Source organism: Crinia signifera, chromosome 6 (genome assembly GCF_055691185.1).
Source record: "Crinia signifera chromosome 6, ASM5569118v1, whole genome shotgun sequence".
NCBI lineage: Eukaryota > Metazoa > Chordata > Amphibia > Anura > Myobatrachidae > Crinia > Crinia signifera.
Genome location: NC_139222.1, coordinates 223,454,726 through 223,479,794, shown reverse-complemented (window position 1 = coordinate 223,479,794; position 25,069 = coordinate 223,454,726). Strand labels below are relative to the sequence as shown.

The following is a 25,069-nucleotide window of genomic DNA, read 5'->3' as shown; positions in this document are numbered from 1 at the left end:
CTTGGTGCCGCAACATACTGCCCAGGACTGATGGCGGTCACTCAAACTCTGTCTGGGAAATCCTAGTGCAAATGCTGGAAACCATTTCCAGGTACTATCCAGGAACTTGCGCTCATGGTGCCTCTCTCCATCATGGCAATGCACCTGCCCACAAATCAAGGAAAAGGGGTTGATTTTCTGGCCCATGTAGGCATCTAGGAGCCTAGTGATCCACCATACAAACCAGACCTGGCCCCCTGTGGCCACTTCATGTTCCCACAAATCAATTGCAAGATGTGTGGGATTCATTTTGAATAATTAAAAGCTGCAGCGGGGACCATCATCCAGCATGTAGACATGCCTCCTTCATTTTCAAAGTTACATAAATACTTAAAAAAAAATGTAATCTTAAATTTGTTTGCAAATATTGGACCTGGTTCAGACTTCTACTGTGAAAATCAGAAATCTCTATTTGTCAATTTCCTCACTTCGGCCCATTCATGATCGCAGTTATAGTTCTGATGGGGGCAGCAATGATGCAATGGGAGTGTCAACAGAATGTTGGAGGAAGCCCGAGCATTTTCATGGAGTGGCCTGGAAAACGCAGCATGTCCAGGCTGCTCCGAAAGGACCTAGACACGGTCGATCTAATGCTTGTGTCGACCTAATGACCCATCGACCTAAACCCATGTCGACCTAAACCCATGTCAAACTTGTCCCATGTGGACCTACACCCATGTCGACTTTTCCCCATGTCGACCTAGTGTTGTCGACCTAATACTTGTCGACTATCATGCTGTAGACCAAATGATCCCAACCCACTGGGTGCCCCCACTCCCCCTGCAGACTTCTGCCACTAGTTGTACCTTTGCAAAAATTCACAAAAGTACAGCTGAGTCTAAATCAGGCCTATAATACATACTTGTTGTGCATAAGAAACTTTTTGCAATATACAATAACAGCAGGGTAACGAGCAATAATCTGCCAATATAACTAATTTCGGTACTTGTTTCCTAGCACGGCCACAATCGCGGGCCCCCGATTTTCCCATTGAAATGCATTGAAAAAAGTCAAAATTGCGTCGGTCGCGTCGTATTCGGCTAAAAAAGGCTTAAATGGTCCAGACGCGATGCCCCCGATTTCCCCATAGGGAACAATGTTAAATGCCTCAATGTACCTGTGATGCCCCCGATTTCCCATAGGAAACAATGTTAAATGCCTCAATTTCACCAAATCATCATAGGGAACAATGGTAAATGGGCCAGAAACCCCCCAAAACCCCCCTGAACAGTGAAATGTTCCCCCAAAAGTAGTTTACGCCACCCCACGATCAACGCGAACCCGAAGCGTGGCGAGCGCAGCGAGCCCGCGAGGGGCGGCGGTACGCGTCCTCCGACCTTTTAATACCCCCACTATCCACGTCGGCGTGGAGTTGAGAATACAATATTGTGGTGAGCGCAGCGAGCCACCGAGCCCGAAGCGTGGCGAGCGCAGCGAGCCCCGCGTGGGGACACGGATACCTTCACAGGTAAACGCGTCCCTTCGCGGGCTTCACAGGTAAACGCGTCCGCTCGCCACGCTTCGGGCTCGGTGGCTCGCTGCGCTCGCCACACTATTCTATTCTCAACTCCACGCCGACGTGGATAGTGGGGGTATGAAAAGGTCGGAGGACGCGTACCGCCGCCGCTTGCCACGCTTCGGGTTCGCGTTGATCGTGGGGTGGCGTAAACTACTTTTGGGGGGACATTTCACTGTTCAGGGGTGTTTTGGGGGGTTTCTGGCCCATTTACCATTGTTCCCTATGATGATTTGTGTAAATTGAACCATTTAACATTGTTTCCATGGGAAATCGGGGGCATCGCGGGTAAATTGAGGCATTTAACATTGTTCCCTATGGGGAAATTGCGGGCATCGCGTCGGTACCATCGCACCCGATTTTTTAGTGCATGCGATGGCCGCGATGCCCTCGATTTTTACTCACGATGCCCACGATCATGATCGTTGTGGCCGTGCTAGGAAACAAGTACCCTAATTTCTACAGTACATAGAGATAACAGTCATGGATGACTTACCTATGACGGTTTTCTCTTTCCTGGGTATGTGTGTGTCCTCTCTCATATTGACTCTGTAACATTAAGAAATTCACATGGTAAATATTAAAATGAAAAGTGTTTATACAGTAGATGCAGTGTTATAGTTTGGGACTGAAAATAAGTTTAGTCGTTCTGCAAAGTAACCAAACCCATACTGTTTGCCCAAGTTGCTATGTGCAGACAGTGCATCCTTAAATACGCATTATTTATTAGATACACTTTAGGATGACCAGCAATTGTGCTGATGGTCCGGGGAAATTACCTTATCCCAGGACCATCACAAATTTCTGGGTACACACTACAGGATTTAATGAATTGTGGAACAATATGTCGCTCGATCTTTCATTAACATGCAAAGTGCTGCAAGTGATATGTGTTAGGCGCGTGGCGCCGTATACTCCAGGTGGTGGTGTCGACACGGCTCAGGCGGGCTAGGAACCCATGTAAGCTAGGAAGCCGAATGGGTCTAGCTGGTAATCATAGCCGGTCGACAGATGTTATACCGACAAGAGTATGAGGGGTGAGTGCCGCATAGAACGGGACACTGAGGTGGACCGGTTACTGAGCCGAATGTGGGAGAGGTCAGCACCGGAGTGGATGATACTGTCCCAGCCCCTAACTCCGTTGCCACCCTGTATGTCCACCGGTAGGTGCAGAGGCCCTAGATCTTCTCGCACGGCAGCCACGTTTGAAGCACGGGTTAAGCCTGTGCAACTCCGGTGCCCTCCAAAGCGTTTTAGGTGGTGGCGACAACCTACCGACGGAGAAACAAGATGGACAAGGGGTGAGCTAACTAGAACCCCGGTGGCTGGGACAGAGGACACCTAAGAGACCAGGACAGGGACCCTAGAAAACCCCTGAACTTAGCTAGCTAGAGTAACCACAGAAAATAATAAACTACGGTACAGCAAATGAAACAATAATAGAAATAATAAGTAAATAACGATACCACTCCAGTGAATGGGAATAGCAGGAATGGTCTCGAGGAGAGGGGAGAATGCAGGAAGCTAGGAAGAACTGCAGGTCTCTGAGCCAGAGGATCCACGAGCGGGAGCAGGGAAGAAACTGCAGCACTGAGAAAGGAATCCACTGTGAGCAGGCTGGAGACAAAGGGCAGAGTTGGAGAGGACACAGTGAATAGCACCACAGAGTCCAACGAGAGCTATAACCAGCGTCTGCCTGGCAGCGCTGGCCCCATTATAAAGGAAAAAACGTGCGCACAGCACGCTGAGGGGACGCGTCATGATGACGCGGAAGCCGGGACCTGCCGGGCGGCAGCGGGGATGTCGTTGCTAGGCAACGCCCCGACGCCCGGCCGCCGGACGTGACGTCGCGGACGCTCGGGACGTTGCCTAGCAACGTCCCGATAGTCAGAGAACCGCCCGCCGCGCACCCCGGAGGACGGGGAGACATATGCGCGGCGGCGGCTTCTGACAGTACCCCCCCCTTGAGGAGAGGTCAACTGACCTCTAATTCCGGGCTTGTCGGGAAAAGACTGAAAGAATCTCCTTTTGAGTCTAGGAGCGTGAAGATCCTGATCAGTGACCCAAGACCTCTCTTCCGGTCCAAACCCCCTCCAATGCACTAAGAAAAAAATTTTCCCTCTGGAAATTTTGGAATCCAGAATGGATTCAACAACATACTCCTTATGACCTTGACGTAGGATGGGCACTGGCCTACGAACACTAGGCTGGAGAGCAGGCTTGAAGAGGGAGCAGTGGAAGGTGTTGTTAATTCTGAGAGTACGGGGAAGCCACAATTTAAATGCGACCGGATTAACCTTTTGAACGATCTTATAGGGACCTATAAAACGTGGGCCCAATTTCCGTGAGAACTGCCGGAGCTTGATGTTTTTTGTAGAAAGCCAGACCCAGTCTCCAACCTTGAACAGGCATGGTCTCCTGTGGCGGTCAGAGAAGTGTTTGGCTGACATGGCAGCAGAGAGGAGCGCTCCCCGAACCACGCGCCAAATCTTTCTCTTAGAAGCCACCCACCTAGAATTACCCACTTTGGCATAAGTGGGAAAGAAAGAGTTCGCTCTAGGGTGGAAACCGTAATTACAAAAAAACGGAGACTTTTTGGTGGCGGCATGCCAAGCGTTATTATATGAAAACTCTGCGAAAGGCAAATTCTCAACCCAGTCCCGCTGAGTCTTGGAGACATAACATCGCAGGAACTGTTCCAAGGATTGGTTAACCCGTTCAGTCTGACCATTCGACTGAGGGTGAAAGGCAGTCGATGGACTAAGTTTAACTTGCAAAGCTAAACAGATCATCCTCCAGAATCTGGCAACGAACTGGACACCTCTGTCCGATACAATGTCAGAGGGCAGTCCGTGAGCACGAAAGATATGGGTGATGAATAAAGAGGCTAATGTCTTAGCCGAGGGTAAGCCCTTGAGAGGAACAAAATGTGCCATCTTACTAAATCTGTCTACCACGACCCATATAGTATTAAAACCGGATGATGATGGTAAATCCGTAACGAAATCCATGGAGATATGCGTCCAAGGTTTATCAGGAATAGGTAGGGGAAGAAGCTGACCTATGGGAGAAAGGCGAGAGGATTTGTTCTGAGCACATGTGTTACATCTGGAAACAAAATGCTCCACCTCTGTTTTCATCTCCGGCCACCACACGGCACGAAACATCAATGAAAGAGTTTTAGAAACCCCCGGATGACCAGCGGATTTGCATGAGTGAAACTCGGAAAAGACCCTCTCTCGGAGCCTCTGGGGAACAAATAATCTACCCTCCGGAGTGGTAGCGGGAGCCGAAGCTTGAGCCAAAAGCACCGAATCCAAGAGCCCTTGAGTGAGCCCCGCCAAAATACATGAAGGGGGAATGATAGGATCGGGATGAGGCACTGGATCTTGTATGGCCGAAAAACTTCTGGACAAGGCATCAGCTAGGATGTTTTTAGCTCCAGGACGATAAGTGATTAAAAAATTAAACCTGGCAAAAAATAACGCCCACCTGGCTTGTCTTGAATTCAACCTCTTGGCTGATCGTAAGTATGCCAAATTCTTATGATCGGTAAAAATAGTGACCTGAAATTTGGCCCCTTCCAACCAATGCCTCCACTCTTCCAAGGCACACTTGATGGCCAGCAATTCCCTGTTACCAACATCATAATTGGATTCGGCCTCTGAGAATTTCCTGGAGTAGAACGCACATGGATGCAACAAGCCATCAACCTTGTCCATTTGGGAGAGGACAGCACCCACACCAATCTCCGATGCGTCTACCTCAAGGACAAAGGGAGACTCAGGATCAGGGTGACGAAGAATGGGAGCAGAGGAAAACGCTTTCTTGAGCTGTTTGAAAGCCATAATAGCGGAAGCAGGCCAAGACGCCGGATCAGCTCCTTTTTTGGTGAGAGCCACAATGGGGGCGACAATATCCGAGAAGTGCGAAATAAACCTTCTATAATAATTAGCAAAGCCCAAGAACCTCTGTACGGCTTTTAAATTAGAAGGCTGAACCCAGTCCTGGATGGCCGTGAGTTTAGCAGGATCCATGGCGAAACCCTTGGGGGAGATGATGTAACCAAGGAATGAGACTGAATCTACCTCGAACTCACATTTCTCGAGTTTGGCAAAAAGATTATTCTCCCTAAGTTTCTGAAGAACAGCCTTGACATGCTGACGATGTAGATTCAAAGAGGACGAATAAATCAAAATGTCGTCGAGATAAACCACAACAAAAATGCCCAAAAAATCCCTGAGGACATCATTGATGAGGTCCTGAAACACGGCCGGCGCGTTGGCAAGGCCGAACGGCATAACTAAATACTCATAATGTCCGGAGTGAGTGTTGAACGCCGTCTTCCACTCATCCCCGGCCTTTATGCGGATAAGGTTATAAGCTCCGCGTAAATCAATTTTGGAAAACACCACAGCGGAACGCAATTGATCAAAAAGAACAGAAATTAAGGGTAACGGATAGGAATTTTTAACCGTTATGTCATTTAATTGACGGAAATCAATGCAGGGACGTAAGGTCCCATCTTTTTTCTTAACAAAGAAAAAACCTGCTCCAACTGGAGACTTAGAAGGCCTGATAAAGCCCTTTTTGAGACTCTCCTCCACGTACTCCTGCATAGCCTTCTCTTCAGGCAGAGACAAAGAGTACAATCTACCCTTGGGTAGTTTAGAATTGGGTAACAAATTGATAGCACAGTCATAGGGGCGATGCGGAGGAAGAGAATCCGCTTCTTTCTTAGAAAAAACATCCGCGAACTCCGTGTACTGGGCAGGTAACCCAGAAGGAATGGGAGCTATTAGAAGAGCTGAAAAAATAATGCAATGACCAAAACAGTCTTTACCCCATTGTATCAACTCCCCAGACTGCCAATCAAAGACCGGATTGTGTCTTTTAAGCCAGGGAAGGCCGAGCACAACCGGTGCAATGGGAGAGCGAAGAACCAAAAAACTTATACTCTCCGAATGGGAGAATCCAACCCGGAAATCCGGTAATTCAACATAATGAGAAATTGCTCCACCGAGCAGAGTACTGCCGTCTAAACCGCAAACGGTGAGTTGGGAAGTTAAAGGTAGCAGAGGTAACTTCAAATCTGCCACTACTCTACTATCCAGAAAGTTAGCGGCGGCACCAGAATCTACTAACGCCTTACCCTCCCAGGAAAGGCCAGACACTTGAAAAGAAACTGGGATAAACAAGGAATCAGATGGGGAAAATAAAGAAAGGCCCGAGAAGATATTCCCCATTATCTCCGGGCTCTGCCGTTTCCCTGTAACACCTGGCATTGGTTCAAGATATGATCCTTGGATCCGCAGTACATGCACAAGCCCAATGACCGTCGCCGGGCCTTCTCCTTGGGAGTCAACCTAGAAAATAACCTGGTGGCCCCAAGCTGCATGGGTTCGCCCAGGTCTGGAGGAGTCTCCTCAGTGAGCTCAAAACTGGGTAACGCCTGACCCTCTTTTTCAAAACGCCTCTCTCTAATCCTCCGGTCGATCCGAATGGCTAAAAGGATCAAATTATCCAGAGAAGAAGGAGAGGGGTATTGCACCAAACTATCCTTAATGTTGTCTGCCAGTCCTAGGCGGTACTGGCTACATAAGGCAGGATCATTCCACCTAGAGTCAGCAACGTAACGTCTAAACTTGGCACTGTACTCTTCGGCAGAAAGATTACCCTGTTTAAGGGTCCTAAGATGAGCCTCGGCAGAGGCGGATTTGTCAGGATCATCATAAAGAATTCCTAATGCCTGAAAAAAGGCATCCACTGAACGGAGAGCAGGGTCATCCGGGGCCAGACTAAAGGCCCAGGATTGAGGATCCCCTTGGAGTAGAGAAATAACTAGACCCACTCTCTGTTGCTCCGAACCTGAGGACTGTGGTCTTAAGCGGAAAAACAATTTGCAGCTTTCTCTGAAATTTACAAAATGGGGTCTATGACCAGAAAACCTATCCGGCAGGTTAACCTTGGGTTCCTTAAAGGAGGACCCTGGCGGCTGAGCTGAGAACCTTAGCAAGGAAACTCCAGGAGAGATGCTGGGCAGGCGAGAGACTACTCCTTAACTTCACCGATAGCAGCATCAACAGGAAACCCAAAATTCCACTGGCACAACATCCACTGTGAAAAGTATACAAATAGAGGAAGGGAAATTCCAAGGCACTAAAGAGATCACCAGTAGGATGTGAGGCGAAGGCCAACAGTATAACACTGTCACCAGCTCAGGATTGCCCTTTACATTTTCAGTACACTTCTCCGTGCATGCATCTGAAATCACGACTGCAACTGAAAAAATAGTTTATATATTGTTGATCAAGATCACTTAGCAAACTTGACTTTTGAGACCTCTGAAATACTCTGTAACATCCTGAGCAACCCAGATGAATGACAGCCCAAAAATAACCATCTACATCAAGCTGGGAGTCGTGCATTGGTAGGCATCCTGCCGAGACCAGCAACAGAATTACACTGAACGTTCTTGTTTGAGAACTTTGCTCTCTGAACAAAAGCCTCTGGCTGGTCTCTACTTTAATGGATAAATCCTGTAACTGTTTAGTGAGGAGTGAGACTTGATTAGCCAGGGCTTGGGCTGCATTGGGATCCATGATGACCTGGCTAAAGTAGAGACAACAAAAAATGATGGGGAATCCCAAAACTCGGGAAATACAGGGAATGGGAAGGTGGACCGTACACGGCAGAAAAGCGTGAGAGCAGTGGCGTGTAAGGCCCAAATAAGGGCTGGTTATACTGTTAGGCGCGTGGCGCCGTATACTCCAGGTGATGGTGTCGACACGGCTCAGGCGGGCTAGGAACCCATGTAAGCTAGGAAGCCGAATGGGTCTAGCTGGTAATCATAGCCGGTCGACAGATGTTATACCGACAAGAGTATGAGGGGTGAGTGCCGCATAGAACGGGACACTGAGGTGGACCGGTTACTGAGCCGAATGTGGGAGAGGTCAGCACCGGAGTGGATGATACTGTCCCAGCCCCTAACTCCGTTGCCACCCTGTATGTCCACCGGTAGGTGCAGAGGCCCTAGATCTTCTCGCACGGCAGCCACGTTTGAAGCACGGGTTAAGCCTGTGCAACTCCGGTGCCCTCCAAAGCGTTTTAGGTGGTGGCGACAACCTACCGACGGAGAAACAAGATGGACAAGGGGTGAGCTAACTAGAACCCCGGTGGCTGGGACAGAGGACACCTAAGAGACCAGGACAGGGACCCTAGAAAACCCCTGAACTTAGCTAGCTAGAGTAACCACAGAAAATAATAAACTACGGTACAGCAAATGAAACAATAATAGAAATAATAAGTAAATAACGATACCACTCCAGTGAATGGGAATAGCAGGAATGGTCTCGAGGAGAGGGGAGAATGCAGGAAGCTAGGAAGAACTGCAGGTCTCTGAGCCAGAGGATCCACGAGCGGGAGCAGGGAAGAAACTGCAGCACTGAGAAAGGAATCCACTGTGAGCAGGCTGGAGACAAAGGGCAGAGTTGGAGAGGACACAGTGAATAGCACCACAGAGTCCAACGAGAGCTATAACCAGCGTCTGCCTGGCAGCGCTGGCCCCATTATAAAGGAAAAAACGTGCGCACAGCACGCTGAGGGGACGCGTCATGATGACGCGGAAGCCGGGACCTGCCGGGCGGCAGCGGGGATGTCGTTGCTAGGCAACGCCCCGACGCCCGGCCGCCGGACGTGACGTCGCGGACGCTCGGGACGTTGCCTAGCAACGTCCCGATAGTCAGAGAACCGCCCGCCGCGCACCCCGGAGGACGGGGAGACATATGCGCGGCGGCGGCTTCTGACAATATGTTTTGATTGATCCTGCAGCACAGTCAGGGCCTTACTCTGGTTCACTCACAAAGGCAAATTCCTTCTCAAATAGACAAAACCATGTGCACTGCAGGTGGGGAAGAAGTAACATGTAGAGAGACAATTAGATTTGGGGGAGTTATTTTGTTTCTGTGCAGAGAAAATACTGACTGCTTTATTTTTACACTGCAATATAGATCTCACTTTGAAGTAAAAACCTCACCCAAATCGAACTCTCTCTGTACATGTTACATCTGCCCCACCTGCAGTGCACATGGTTTTGTCCATTTGAGAAGGAATTTGCCTTTGTGAGTAAACCAGAATAAGGCCCTGATTGTGCTGCAGGATCAATCAAAACATATCACTTGCAGCACTTTGCATGTTAATGAATTCTCTTCACTTTGCAAGTGAACCAGAATAAGGGCCTCTGACAAATGATGTGGTCAAATGATTTTATCAATTGGGAGCGCAGAATAGTGCATACACATTAGATGATATGCAAGATTTGTCTTTCTGATACTGCAATTCGTGCCGATATCATTCTAATGTGTACTCAGACCTTAATATAACACAATGAGCTAATAGAAAACAAATGGACATCGCCTTTAAATGTAATTTTAAAGTTCTGCTTGAATAAGAATGAACCAAGAGGGAAAGACAATGTTTAGTCTATAAATGCAGCAATTTATGAACAAATGTAAAATAGAGCAAAATTATTTTCCTTATATTTAATGGAGAATTAATTCCACTTTGCAAAATGTATTTTCAAAACGATCCCTTTAATCACATAGAAATACACTTTCAAATCAAGCCAGACCCTATTACCTCTGTGACATAGACTTATGGCTGCCTACAGGCTACACCTAAAGTCGCTATTACCACCAACAGCACATATACCTAATTCCAGGCAGATAAACAAACATAAATGTCTTATTGGATGCTATAACAAACTCATTTTGTGATGCAAAAAATGAAGCAATCTTTGAAAAATGTAATACTTGTATGATAGCAGAGATGTCAACATGACCTATTCATCCGGTACATGTTTGCCTGTTGTCATAGTTACAATAAAGCAATAATTATTCCAAAACATTTCAACCCATACACTTAGCCATCTTACCCTAGTTACGCATAGAAATAAAGTTCTGCAAGGGGAAGGAGAGGGAACAGTCCTGGATACTGTAGCATGGTAAATTGCTTTGCCAAAACTAATGCTTTTTCTTCCAAATTGATTTCTTCTGGGATTTTTCAGGTTCACAACTAAATCTATACCTTGGTTCAATCAAATGAATTATTAAAAAGCTTTTCACATCAATGGAGATTGGGTTACAGCAGTCCGTAAGTAAAGGGTACATTCTGATAAATATCTCCTGCGAGAACAGAATCAAGTTTTATAGCTTTGTAATAGCTTGTGAAATTTTCCACTATGTTAATGATATGTAAAGTAAATGGCTATGTGTTCGCATATCTCTTCTTAGTGATCCGAAACAACAGGTGCCTAAAGTAATAAACTTGCTAAGGCTCTAGCAACCTCTCTCCGTTTTCCCATACTTTGCTCCGCTAGCGACATTGTGCAATGCTGTAAATATTGTAATACTGTTGGCATAACATAATTGTTTGCTAAGAAGGCCACACATGATCTTGAGGGTCATTTGTTAAAGCGAAATGACTAAAGAACTGGTTGGCTGCCACAGTAAGCCAAGCGCAGCTAATGCTAATTTTGCTGTATACAGTATGATATAATATTGCAATTCTGTTCCTGGATAAATACTGGCTGCTTTATTTTCACACTGCAATTTAGATTTCAGGTTCAATAAACCCAGTGCTATTTTTCAGCAGGAACCAGCAGGAACTCAGTTCCTGAACCTCTAATTAAATATGACATCATCAGGAACTGAAAATGTACTTTTTATAAGATAAGTTTTATTTTAAAGTCACCTGTGAGTGCCTTTGCTTCCAAATACAATATATACATCTATCTCTCCCTCCCTCTCTCTATTATATATGTTTTTTTTTATTTAATTGATCCACCTGCAGACCTGGAGTTCCTGAACCTATTTTTCCAGAAAAATAGTACTGAATAAACCCCACCCAAAACTAACTCTCTTTGCACATGTGACATCTGCCCCACCTGCAGTGTAACATGGTTTTGTCCATTTTAGAAAAAAGCAACTTTTGCGATCAGGTCTGAATAACCCCCAGGGTCCTGTCCTTTGAGAGGTAGAGTTATTAAAGCCTCTGAAGAGGACACAAGAAAGCCCATAAAAATCAATGGTATTCATTGATTCAATAGATAAATGATAAAATCTGATTGGTTGTCACATCAATCCTACCACTTTGGTCTGATAATTATTTAACTACCGGTAATAATCTCTACAAAACATTAAGACAGTACAGAGCAGAGAAACCGTAGCATATCCTCAGCCTTATGCAGTTGACATCTGGGGAGATGGGGAGGGCAGGTGGAAGCCCGGAGACATAACCACACCCTGCTGATACAGAAACCATGCACCCCAATGTGCACAATAGGAGTCAACCTCAGGACATGACCAAGCCCCCTACACCCTCCAGCACTTTGTCCACCTAAAGGATCTACACAAAGCAGAGGTAGCTATTCTCCACTGTGTGCAAGATCAGTACCCCTGGGGGGATGCAGCGTAAATCCCGGCGGTCAGGATCCCGGCGTTCAAAATCCCGACGCCGGAATCCCGACCGCCGAAATCCCAACACTTTCTCCCTCCGTGGGTGTCCCCGACACCCTTGGAGGGAGAATAAATTAGTGTGCCGAGCGTAGCGAGGCACCGGGCCCGCTGCGTGGCGAGCGCAGCGAGCCCGCAAGGGGGGGCGATCCACGTCCCCCCCTTATCGGGATTTCGGCGGTCAGGATTCCAGCGTCGGGATTTTCAACGCCGGGATACCGACTGCCGGGATTTAATAATGAATCCCCTCCGGGGACTAGTCACCTTGTGCCTGAGTGATGCCATGAGTTACGGGAGAATTAAACTAAAACAAAAAGACTGTTGATGTCAATCATTAAAAAAAACATTAGTTGCCACCAGGTGGTGTAAGGCTAAACAATTTGCTTTCAGCTACTGCAACAAATGCTCTGGAATTTTGACATAGACAGACTCTCCTATGTGCCTAATCTAATCTGTGAGTCACTTATTAAAAACCAAATGCACTGTCTCCCTTCAACTTACATATTGTACTCTCATGCTTTATTTTTTAGATAAATAAAATATTTTCAATTTTGTTCTTAAATCATGATCATCAATTATTTATTTGTTCACTTCCATTTCTCAGTATACTGCTGGGAGCCTGTATACTAGAGGTTCAGTTTGGGGAAAAGAACCAAGTAAATCCGCTTATTTTTACTGTATACTAACTTGTGCTGGTTCCCTGTCCCTGTTTTTAATCAGAAAATGTTTAATTACAAGGGTTAAAGAACTCAGACTGCCAAGATTTGTCAATTGTGTGGAAATACACTTGTTCATCTGAAAATAGACAGAAGAGCAATGTCAATGAGACTTTCAATAGCAGCATGCACACTTGTGGTTTTTACTTGCACTCTGTTACATTGTAGCATGGTTTCCCAAATACCTGTTTTTCCAGTCAAGGAGCTTAATACAAATGAAATACAGTAAAGCCAATAATTGATCTCCACTGACCAGGTAAAAGCGCTAGGTTATAGGGGATGCCGTCATTTGGTCTACAGCATGATGGTAGACAGTCATTAGGTCGACACCATTAGATCAACATGGAAAAAGGTCGACATGGGTCTAGGTCGACATAGGAAAAGGTCGACATGGTTCTAGGTTGAAAGGGCATTAGTTTGACAGGTCATTAGTTTGACAGTGTCTAGGTCGACAGTCAAAAGGTCGACAGGGTTTTTCACTGTTTTTTGAGCCAACATGTGCTGACAGGTGGTATTTCATGCCCTACCATCCACTAGGGCATGGTGGGAGAGTAAAATAGTGTACCGAGCGTAGCGAGGCACCGTACCCGGCGCATTGCGAGTGCAGCGAGGGGATGCGGTGCACTTTAAACTTTGTCCATGTCGACTGTGCTGACATTCAGGTAAAAAAAAAAACCCCATGTCGACCTTTTGACTGTTGACCTAGACATTATTGAACTAACGGCCTGTCGAACTAATGACCTTTCGACCAAAAACCATGTCGACCTTTTCCCATGTCGACATAGACCCATGTCGACCTAATGGTGTGGACCTAATGACTGATGACCATCATGATGTAGACCAAATGATCCCAACCCGGTTATAGCTAAATGTCAGGGGTGCTTTAAATTTCCACTTGTGCTTTAAACTGCGGGTCTGGCACAAATGGCTATACAGCCATACGCCAACAATTACAAATTCTTCTGTTAGGGTGTAAGAGAAAAAGGTACAGTATATATTTTTGAGCTTCTATAGGTGCATCAACCTTTGAGCATGGTTACCAGATCAGACATACTATAACTGCATTGCTGTACTGCAGGTAACAAATAAACTGTACATTATGTATATTTTTTCTATCATAGAATAAACAGTTATACGTTTGCCAATTGTAACTACTACTACAGGTAGAGTATCCCTTATCCAAAATGCTCGGGACCAGAAGAATTTTGAATAACGGATTATTCCGTATTTTTGAATATTTTTATATTTGAATGAGGTAACTTGAGATATCTTGTATTGATGTTGTATAAACACATCAAACACATGATATACACACAAATATATTTTATATGTGCATGAAACAAGGTTTTAAAACATGAAACAAAGTTTGTGTACTATCTCAGACACTGAATTTGAATACCAAGCAATCATGTCCTTGCACATATTTAGTTCCAGTTACAGATGTCCCCAGTAGGTTTTTATCAAAAAAAAAGAAAATTACATTTTGGAAACTATGGTTTCGGAATAATTTGGGTAACGGATACTTGGATAAAGGATACTCAACCTGTACTACTAATAATTTCTGGTACTTCTGTAGTTTCACGGCGCCAGCATGGCGCCGTGCTACTTCCGGGTTCTACGCTCGCCGCGAAATATGTCAAAAAAAGTAACTTAACTCCATGCCAACATGGATAGTTCATACCCCCACTATCCATGTTGGCATGGAGTTGATTTTAAATAGCGTGGCGAGCCCGCAGCGTGGGCGAGCAAAGCGAGCCCCACAAGGGGACTCAGACGCACGGCGCCATACTGGCGCCATGAAACTACAGAACTACCTAATTTCTTATACATTTTACATACCTTCGCATTAGCATAATAAATTACAATACTACATATTTCAGACCTTTGCAAAACACCTCTTCTATTTAAAGTTAATTCAATGTTAAATCAGTTTACTTTAGAACTGTGATTTTGTGAGTACACATTTGTATGTTAATCAGGCTGAATAATGTCCTAGATAACAATGCATTATCAACATCTGCTAGAGATATGCAATTTGGGCTATTATCTGTATTTAAAATGTAAATAAAATCAACATTCTGGTAGCAAAACATACTCTAATATAATCATTTTGGATTTATTACAACATTTTTACACTGGTGGCTCACAAAAAAAAATTCTCAAAGATACAGGGTATGTGTCACCAACAAACAACACAATTGGGATCCATTGTTTTATAATAATACCAATAATGCAAAATTTGTCACGCACATAACTACTAACATACTAAATTACTAGTTTTTGTATCAGCCAGAAATATTTGCATACTCCAATTATAACAGTATTGCATACGCCAACAACAAAGTATTTCTGCTCAATATAACAGTATATAACTATTAGGGATAGTGGTACAGAGCATGTGCATAACAATAGCAATCCATATAATGTGCTTTATATGGTATTCATACCTTCCAACATGACCCAGTCCAGGAGGGATTTACTACTACTGATTGCCGTCACCTGTCATGAACTAGTTGTTTGATAAGAAAGGCGTTTCACTGCAGGAGGTGGCAGTCATAGATTAGGAAGGACGTCCAGGAACAGAGCATTCTGTCCCTCCCGGAATGGGTCATGTTGGGAAGTACGCACTGACTGTACTGTGCCTTTTTCTCCTGTATCGTCACAACTACTTGGTGATATCAGATATCCTTACATTTAATTTTCACTCCACTAAAGTATATTTGCATATATTTGCACATATATTTGCATAACAAAGTATTGTTTATACAGTTCTTATGTAGAAGTGATTACACAAAACATATAGGAGATTAGGTACAATGTGCTCTCGGTACGGTTATGCTATGAAAAGTCGACAGTGTCTAGGTCAACATGGTCAACAGACAAAAGGTTGACACAAGAAAAAGATGGAAATGGTCAACCTTTTGCTTGAGTCAATGTAGACTACCCTATGTATGTGCATAGAGCTGCAGGTCTTCATTTGTGAAGCAGAGTGATAGCATTTGTTATATTTATGTATTATAAGTTATGTAGAGCAAAGATTACAACTGCCACACAGTGGTGACGGAGGACAGAGCGCCTCTTAACATGCCACATGGTAATGAGGAGTCTAATTATCATATGTGCCCTACCTCCGACAGGACTCCATGTCCAGCTTGTGTTTTTCCATATTAGTCTTAATGCATAAACCACTGGGTATATGAGTAAATAAACAGGGGCAGATGTATTAAGCCTTGGAGAGTGATAACATGGAGAGAGATAAAGTGCTAACCAATATGCTCCAAACTAGAGACTTAGGGTGAGATTTAATAGGATGAGAGATTCAGAAAGTGAGAGATTTAGGAAGAAATCTCCAGGTTTTTTTAAAGCAGCAATCATTTACACTGCAAAACCAGTTTGATTTTGAAGTGTAACTGATTGCCGCTTTAAAAAAACTGGAGACTTCTTCCCAAATCTCTCACTTTCTGAATTTCTCATCCTATTAAATCTCACCCATAGTATATTTGCCCTATATATAGCAAACACAGCCCTCTAGTAAATCTGTGAAAGCTGCAAAACCTACCCTTCTCCATAGCGTCCATAATGGAAAGACTTATTTCACAAGCTGCGCACGTAAACTATTCTTCAATACTTTCATAGGCAACAGATTTCACCTTAGGATAGCACAGAGGGGCCGATTCAGCCCTGCTCGCACAAGTCCAAATTCATCCAACACCCCCCCTCCCCCCCCCCCCCCCGATGGTGAGGGACTGTGCATTTGCATAAGCGCTAGTGCACATGTGTAGACCCCCGCAATGAGTGCCATCGGTGATATTTTCAGGAGTCATACCGGAGTGGACATTTCATGGGCGTGCCCACAAAACCATTGGCACTCCCATTGAAAGGCTGGGCGGGCCCCAGCGCACGCAGGCATTCCCCTTCCTGATTGGAGTGGGTGGATGAAGTCACATGACGACAGCACCCGCCCCCAATTCGTACAACAACGTGCAGCAGAAAAGTAAGTCCTGGGCTACCTTTCTGCTGCGAACAGAGGAATAGTAATTAGATGGTGAGTAACCAACAAATATGTTTTCTCTGTGCCAGGGCCGTCTTTCCCATTGGGCTTAATGGGCAGTTGCCCAGGGGTCCAAGGATAGTAGGGGCCCACCACAATGGAGAAGATGGTATTGTCCTAGGGAAAGGCGGCAGGCGGTGTGTAGCGGGGATCCTGGCAGCGGCGGGTGGAGGGGACCCAGGCAGCGGGCGAAGTGTGCAGGGGACCCGGGCAGCGGGCGGCGTGTGCAGGGGACACGGGCAGCGGGAGGCATGTGCAGGGGACCCGGGCAGCGGGCGAAGTGTACAGGGGACCCGGGCAGCGGGCGAAGTGTACAGGGGACCCGGGCAGCGGGCGGCGTGTGCAGGGGACCCGGGCAGCGGGCGGCGTTTGCAGGGGACCCGGGCAGCAGCGTGTGGCAGGGTCCGTCCAGGAAGCGGAGACCTTGATGTAGTGCTGTCTGCCGCCGGGCAGGAAGCGCTGCTGTGCTGATTTTGAAAAGACTGGCCATATGCTGATTGGCCGGACGCTCAGCCAATCAGCGCCCAGCCATTCTTTCCAAAATCTGCAGCGTTTCCCGCACGGCGGCAAAAAGCACTACATCAAGGTCTGAGTTGCCGCTTCCTGGACGGACCTTTCCACCCACCGCTGCCCGGATCCCCGCCACCTGCTGCTGCTGCACATAGGTGAGGGGAGGGGGTTTGTGAGGGGAGGGGGGTTGTGAAAGGAGGGGGGTTGTGAGGGGAGGGGGGCCCTCAAATTATTTTGCCCAGGGGCCCATTATATTCTTAAGACGGCCCTGCTCTGTGCGGGAGCTTGCGAGCGAGTGTGTAAGCATACACATTTTCTCGCAGTGTAGTGAGGGGATCTGGCCAGCGGGGAAGGGGGGAATGCATTCAGCGGGGTGGCGTTAACCTGCTCCGAATATATGCAGCCTAGTGATCAGGTCTGAACTACCCCCAGAAGGCACTACAGCATAATCATCTAATAAAACAGTGCCCATCACCAACATTTTGATTTTGCTCCCGGATAGGAGTAATTTATAGACACTTTCCGTGTACAGCATCTTAAAAGTGAATACATACGTGTACATTTTTCAACACATTCCTTTTTCACAGTACAAATTTCCACTCTCTCAAACAGACAGATCTAGTCCGCCCTGTGACAGGCTGACGTGCTGCGGTATTCATATATGTAAGGGGCAATATGCATTCTACACCGTTTTCTTGCATAGTGAAAAACAGCTGGATCACTCACAACACTGATTACAATCATTTAATCCAGCGGTTCCCAAACTGTGTGCTCTGGCACCCCGGGGTGCCTCAGGACACTTGCAGGGGTGCCCTGGGTTGGTGGCGAAGGACCAATTCAAATTATTTATGCTCAACTTAATAGTCAAAATGCTTCCAAAGATAACATTTGGACAAACAGAAGTGAATCCTGTCCATCGCCACTTAACTGACCCTTAGGATGACATATAAAACAATTAGCTTAATTTCATTTTTTGAATCTTTTTTTCAATAAGAGACATTTGACCTAGGGGCGCCGTGAAAAAAATTCTTATATTCTAGGGCGCCATGATTCAAAAAAGTTTGGGAACCACTGATTTAATTCGATTTAATCTATAAATCAGACATTAATATAACCATGCTAATTTGATGTATGAAACCTTATTCATTTAACCGTCAGATAAAATCTAATGTATATTCAACATAATACAGCAAAACATCAATAGCAGTCTATTTAATATTAAAGTGATTTCTTTACTATACATAGAACTACAATGTTTATACACAGTATTACTATAGGGCACCTAGCTTCACAGGTGCATCATTATATGAGCATATGGCAAGCTTTAAGCTTGTCACGCCATACACAGCTGACATGAACAACCAATACTAAGACCATATATATAGCAATGCTGATAAGCCTTATATGACATTTTCTTATCTAAAAGGAAGCTCAACAGCAGCTAAAATAAATCTACATTAGGGACTAGAACTGATGGTCTTTCCTATAGTCTGATCAGAACTAATGTCTGTAAATCAAACTAAATTGAATGAACATTCAGTGCTTGCCCATTATAGCAAATTATATAATCAATCACGAATCTGTTCTTTTTGAAAGATTTTTTTCTTCGGTGACTTTTATTTGTGCTGGAGAAATTGTTATAAACAAATCACGTTTTTTAACACTCCGATAAATAAAAGTTCTGACTGTAAAATGCATGGACAATTTACTGTATGTCTAACCTTTTTCTAGATTATAATAAATTGTCCTCAGACAATGTCCGAAGATGCATTCTTAACGTTTTTTTATATGAGTTATAACATGTCATGTAGTGTAAATAACTATTAAAGTATTTAATATAAATATCATATGTGTGGTGCACTGCAGAGCCCATTATCTTATTAGTTAGCTTACCATAGGACTAGCGGTTCCACAGATGATATCCTGTGCTCTTGATGCTAAGCTCTGTCCTCATATAATATCCTCCACTCTTATATATAGAGATGACTCTACTTGTTGCCTGACCTGTTTGGTGGGAATAAGAAATTGTATCAGGTGAAAAGTCGTGATCCTTCAATAAACGCCTCATCCTGAGCCACACCTCTTCCTCTTACCAGACTGGTTTGAAGTAAGCACTAACAGCAGGAGACCATTCAGTTTACATTCCTTAGTTTTGCTATCTCACTGCTAATGTACGTATACCACTGAGCATTGTTGTAATGGCTAAAAGGCATCTGAGTTCATTTCTAAAGATTAGATAATATAGTATGGATTCACCAGGATTTTTTGCAGCAATTAGGAGTTTAATATGTTTCCGTTAATATGTTCTCACACTAAATTGTGTTTCTTGCAATGTCCTGTTTGGAAAGATGTTATTTTTGTATTTTTTATTATATTAAAGGCAATTATTTTCTAGTCACGAAAGGCAGCCATCTTGTGCACTGAACCAATATTCCGTTTGTTACCACGGAGTGTCAATGATTCTTCATATACAGTACATAGAATGTGGAGGACACTGGATACAGATTAATGCCGCCCGCCACCCCGCCGAACGCCTGCCGCCGAATCCCCTCGATAACATGTGAGGGTATGAATGCAAACACATCCCCTCGCGTGCGGCCGAAGAGAACAAAAATCATTTGATGGTTGCTGACCTTCCAGTGATTTCTCTCCCCTTCAGAAATATAAAGTCAGTCAGTAAACTTACTTCCGTTGGTGTCTGCCGATGAGGGGGCAGGCACTGACGTCATATGGCGTCACTTCTACATGAGGATGAAAAGTAAACACAACAGTTTTTATTTACTAAGATGGGAGTTCTATTGAGGATGGGCTGTTGCTATAGATGACCAATCACATTGTATCTATTATCTTCTAGATTCTAGAAGGGGTGGGGAACCTCAGGCCCTGGGGCCGTATGCGCCCCCCGTAGCCGTCTGAGTGGCCCTCCCACCCACCAGGCAGCTTTGCCGGGAGTCAAGTAAAGGGGAATTCTTGCGAGAGGTCGGTAGTTCTCGCAAGTTTCCTCTTAATCAACAGCAACTGGGGACTGTCAGTCCTATTCAGCGGCAGCCTCCGAAGCGTGGGGCGGCTGCAGCAGGACAATTTGTAAGAGACATTTTTACATATGGCACCCAAAGGATTTTTTCCCCATACAAACGGCCCTTGGCACAAAAAAGGTTCCCCACCCCTGTTCTAGAAGGTGCTAAATAAATGAATAGATTCTAATTGGTTGCTGTAGGCAACATTACATCTTCAATAGAACTCCCATCTTATAAAAAATAAAACAAAACACAATATGCAGAAGGGGGGGGGGGGGGTGCAGTGTGAGCAAATGCTGATTCTTTTAGATGCCATGATTTAATAAAGTTTTGGATCGATTGCTCTTAGTCTGATTAATAAATAAGAGGAGATTCACTTAGCAATTATTTACTTAACAATGTATTAATGAGACGTAAGACATAATACATTGATACTGTACTACTGTCCCAGTTTACGTTATACATAAGACTATGTATAATGAAAGGTCTGTTGTACATTAGTATTTGTATAGCAGTTGGTTGCTGCTATGTAAATGCTCAGTTGAAGTTGGCATGCACTTACTGTTTACATTTGTTAAATACATGTTAGCACTGATTCTAGTGTTACTATACTCATTTGAATTTCTACTTGTGCTGTATTGGTTTAGTGTTTTTGAAACATTTTGGGGTTTATTTACTATGGGGCAAATTTGTTCTCAAAATGGGCAAAACCATGTGCACTGCAGGTGGGGCAAATGTAACGTGCAGAGAGAGAGTTAAATTTGGGTGGGGTGTGTAAAATGTAAAACCCCATTCACACTAGAAGGTAAAGTGAACGATATCTATCAGAAAGTCCTTTCTAGTATGCATAGCTCCTAACTGTCCTGGTTTCCGCAGGACCGTCCAGTTTTTTGGAGGCGGTCCCACTTCCTGCCCAGGGCTGATGGTGGGGGTGGCAGTTGGGAGTCCCCCCTGCCTGCCGCTACCAGCGAGAAATAGATGCCTATTCAGAGAGGCAGAGGAGATAGGGGCATAGACAGCAGCTTACACAGTGCTGGCCATGATCCCGTAGTGATGAAACATGGGGGTGGGGCCTGCGTCCATGGCATCCCCACAAGGCCACACCCCCTTTAACATAGACCACATCCCCTTTTTGGATGCGCAGATGGCTCCGCCACGCGAGTGTCCTTTTTTCAAAAGGGAAAATGTTGGGAGGTGTGAGTATGTACATTATCGACCCTTGTCCAGCATGTTCTGACAAAGGAGGTCCTCGTTTAAGACGGCCGCTGCGGCACTACTGGCAAAAAATTGCAGCTAAGCCACCACTGGGTTAGGCACTTCCACTTTAAAATGAAGTCACATGAAGGTACCCACCTTCCCTTTTCATTTCCCAGCTTTATCATATCAGCAGTGCATCACACTGATACTGTATGTTCCATGTGCCGAGACAGTGGATTTGAGATAAAGGCCTTTATTCTGGTTCACTCGCAAAGGCAAATTCCTTCTCAAATGGACAAAACCATGTGCACTGCAGGTGGGGTAGATGTAACATGTGGAGAGAGTTAGATTTGAGTGAGTTATTTTGTTTCTGTGCAGGGAAAATACTGACTGCTTTATTTTAAACTGCAATATACATCTAATTTTGATATAAAACCCCACCCAAATCTAATTCTCTCTGTACATGTTACATCTGCCCCACCTGCAGTGCACATGGTTTTGTCCATTTGAGAAGGAATTTGCTTTTGTGAGTGAACCAGAATAAGGGCCAAAAAGTGTAGGTACTGATTTCCCTCTAACATCTGTCATTTCACTCGCTGCGTTTATTTTGAATTCCAAATTGATAAATGAGGGCAAAGTATTAATATATGCACAGAAGAAAGTGCTCTTTTCATAGTCCGTATCTTAATTTTCCTTTCACATTGCAGCATTAGTGATGGTGGCAAGTTCTAATTACCAACATCTTAGCAAGTGCAGAAATCAGAATATATTCACCAAGCTATAACCCAAGGCATCTGATGAACTGCACATGAACTATCGTTACACAAACCCAGCGCACTTGCCGCTTCCATTTAATGTTTCATTATTGAGTGTTTTTCATGTTTAAGATAGCAGCAAGGCACAGGGCACTGCAGTGCATGGAAAGATATGTCCAATGTAGCTACCGTATTTCTTCCTTACTGCGTTTATCACAGTCCTGGTGCATTGTGGTTCAATACAACACTCTAGTGGTTTGTAAGGGGATATTATATAATGGTATAGTTAACTGGAGAATACAGGTCTGCTTACTTTGTCAATGAACTATATGATACATGACTGCAAGTGCACCAGAGTTTGTGCAATATACTGTATAATATATATATGGTGTGTAAGGCTGGCACTTCTCCTCTTTTGGTGCTTTTCAGAGCCAGGTGCCTTCAGCAGGGGTACAGCAGGTAGATGTCCCAAATATACACAGGGGATAGCAGCGGCACTCAGGACTTATCTTAATGAATAAAAGACTAGTAGCCAATAGCGGTGACGTTTCAGCCCTTACAGGCTTTTATCAAAACAGCTTACATACATGTATAAGGTGAGCTTACCTCTATAAGTAGTGCAGAATCAGTGCTGTAAGCAGGGACCGCGGCCACTCGTGGACACCGATGGCGCTGTGTGAGTGACGTCACTGTCAGTGAGACCGTTGCCGCGGCAACGCGTCTGTTCGTAGTAAGATATAATAAAGTTTTGTTGAAACTAGAGAAAAAAAAGGTGGAAAAAATGCTTTTGAATGCGTCAATGAGTGAACCGCTGTCACTGCCTAGAACACAGGTGCTGCAACACAACAACAAAATAAAACAACAGTGATGAAACATAACCTGAATGACAGCGGACTATGATAAATGTTTAAAGAGTTGCTAAAAAATGACATTAATATGAATGACAGTGTGTGAGAGCTAAATAAAACATACATTAATTAATTATATAGAAAGTAGCCTAACTTGGAACACCTGTCATGCTGGTATAGTAGTGATCTGAAATGTAAGCCCGGATCACTGTACTAGTTGAAATACAATAACTGCTCTAAAAGCGTTAACCATAACAGGGATATTCTGCATAAATAAAGATAATTAATTTCAAATATGCTATGCTGAAGCTTCTCGTGAGCTTCTATCGATCTGTGTCTTGTACACAATAAAGATGATAAACTAAAGGTAGATAGTATGGAAGTACCTAGCTTCTATTCTACTTAGCACCAGCTGAATTGATGTCATCTCTCAAAGGGACAACATAAATATATAACATCACAAGAACCAGTGAAGTCCCAACTGTTCGTTGAGACCTTTGGGGGCCATGGTTCCCAATTTGTGGATCCAGCGGGTCTCCAGCTGTAACAGCTTTCTCCCTCTGTCACCCCCTCTCACCAGTGGAGGCACATGGTCAAGAATCATATATTTGACAGAGGACAAGGGGTGTCTGGCCTTGGCATAGTGTCTAGCCAGTGGTTGGTCACTGGTGCCCTTGTTAATTGCAGCCCGGATGGCAGAGCGGTGTTGGGACATACGCTTTTTAAATTGTCTCTCTGTTTTGCCTATGTAGGCCAGGGAGCACGGGCAAAAGATAATATAGACAATGAACTTAGTTGTGCAAGTGAGGAAGTGCTTAATGGGAAAACGTCTCCCTGAGTAGGGGTGGGTGATATAAGAACCGGTTTGCATAAAACTGCAAGAAGTGCAGTTTGGGTATTTAAAACAACCTTTCTTTGTTTTACCAAGAAATGTGGTAACCGGTGTTTTACCCATATTGGTGATATCTGTTTTTACCAGATGATCACGTAAGCTCCTCCCCTTTCTATATGCCGGCATCAGGGATTTGTTCCCCAGATTCAATTCAGGATCCGATTTGACTATCGGCCAGAGTTTTTTAACTTTATGGATTTTGTCACGGGATTCATTGGTAAATAAATTAACCCATATAAATTTATCTGACAAAATCCATAAAGTTAAAAAACTCTGGCCGATAGTCAAATCGGATCCTGAATTGAATCTGGGGAACAAATCCCTGATGCCGGCATATAGAAAGGGGAGGAGCTTACGTGAATACATGTTTAATGGTAAATATTATTTGCAGGGTAAAGGCTGTTCTATGGGTGCCGCAGTAGCACCAGCACTGGCTAATATATACATGTTTCAAATGGAACAGAAAATATTTTTTGATGAACCGATGTTTTCAGTGAATATATCGTCATATGTTCGATACATCGACGATGTATTCTTTGTGTGGTCAGGGGTCAAAGACCAATTATTAGAATTAATTGAAAAACATAATGATACGTTGTGTCCTGTCAAATTTACTCTGCGCATTGAGAAAGATCAAATTGACTTCCTCGATGTAGCAGTATCAAGAAATGAGACAGGCTTAACCACCTCAGTGTTCCACAAACCCACTGACCGAAATACGGGGTTACATATCAATAGCTGCCACCCACGGTCCTTAAAAATGGGTCTTCCATACTCCCAGATGATCCGTGTGAGAAGGATCAACTCTGAGACGGTGGAAGCACACAGACAAATTGATGCACTCATTGATAGATTCATAGCACGGGGGTACAATCGGGACTTTCTCGAAAAAACCCGTGATAAAGTGATGATCATGAATCGAAGTGACCTACTCACTAAAAAATCGAAAGTTACTGTTGATGAGCGATTGCCATGGGTGAGCAGTTTCAATGATAGGTCAGAGGAGATATCCAAAAT

The 25,069-nt window shown here is 44.5% G+C and overlaps 1 protein-coding gene and 1 long non-coding RNA gene across 4 annotated transcripts in view; both read right to left on the bottom strand.

The window, feature by feature from the left end:
- The window catches only part of LOC146009022 (ATP-dependent translocase ABCB1-like), an 85,611-nt gene extending 66,239 nt beyond the window's left edge, over positions 1-19,372 (bottom strand). For 2 of the 3 annotated variants that reach the window (XM_083148993.1, XM_083148991.1), the window contains exons 1-2: positions 19,237-19,372; positions 2,052-2,104 (exon numbers count right to left, since the gene is read on the bottom strand). In XM_083148993.1, coding sequence (XP_083005119.1) covers positions 2,052-2,097 — 46 coding nt within the window. In that variant the 5' untranslated portion in view covers positions 2,098-2,104; positions 19,237-19,372. Of the gene's footprint in view, positions 1-2,051; positions 2,105-15,229; positions 15,286-19,236 lie in introns of those variants that run through there. The other variant, XM_083148992.1, reaches the window with a different exon arrangement.
- Positions 19,373-22,924: 3,552 nt separating this feature from the next.
- Positions 22,925-25,069, bottom strand: part of LOC146009021 (uncharacterized) — a 148,675-nt gene continuing 146,530 nt past the window's right edge. The window contains exon 4 of the long non-coding RNA XR_014444603.1: positions 22,925-23,069. This is a non-coding gene — a long non-coding RNA (uncharacterized LOC146009021). The remainder of the gene's footprint in view (positions 23,070-25,069) is intronic.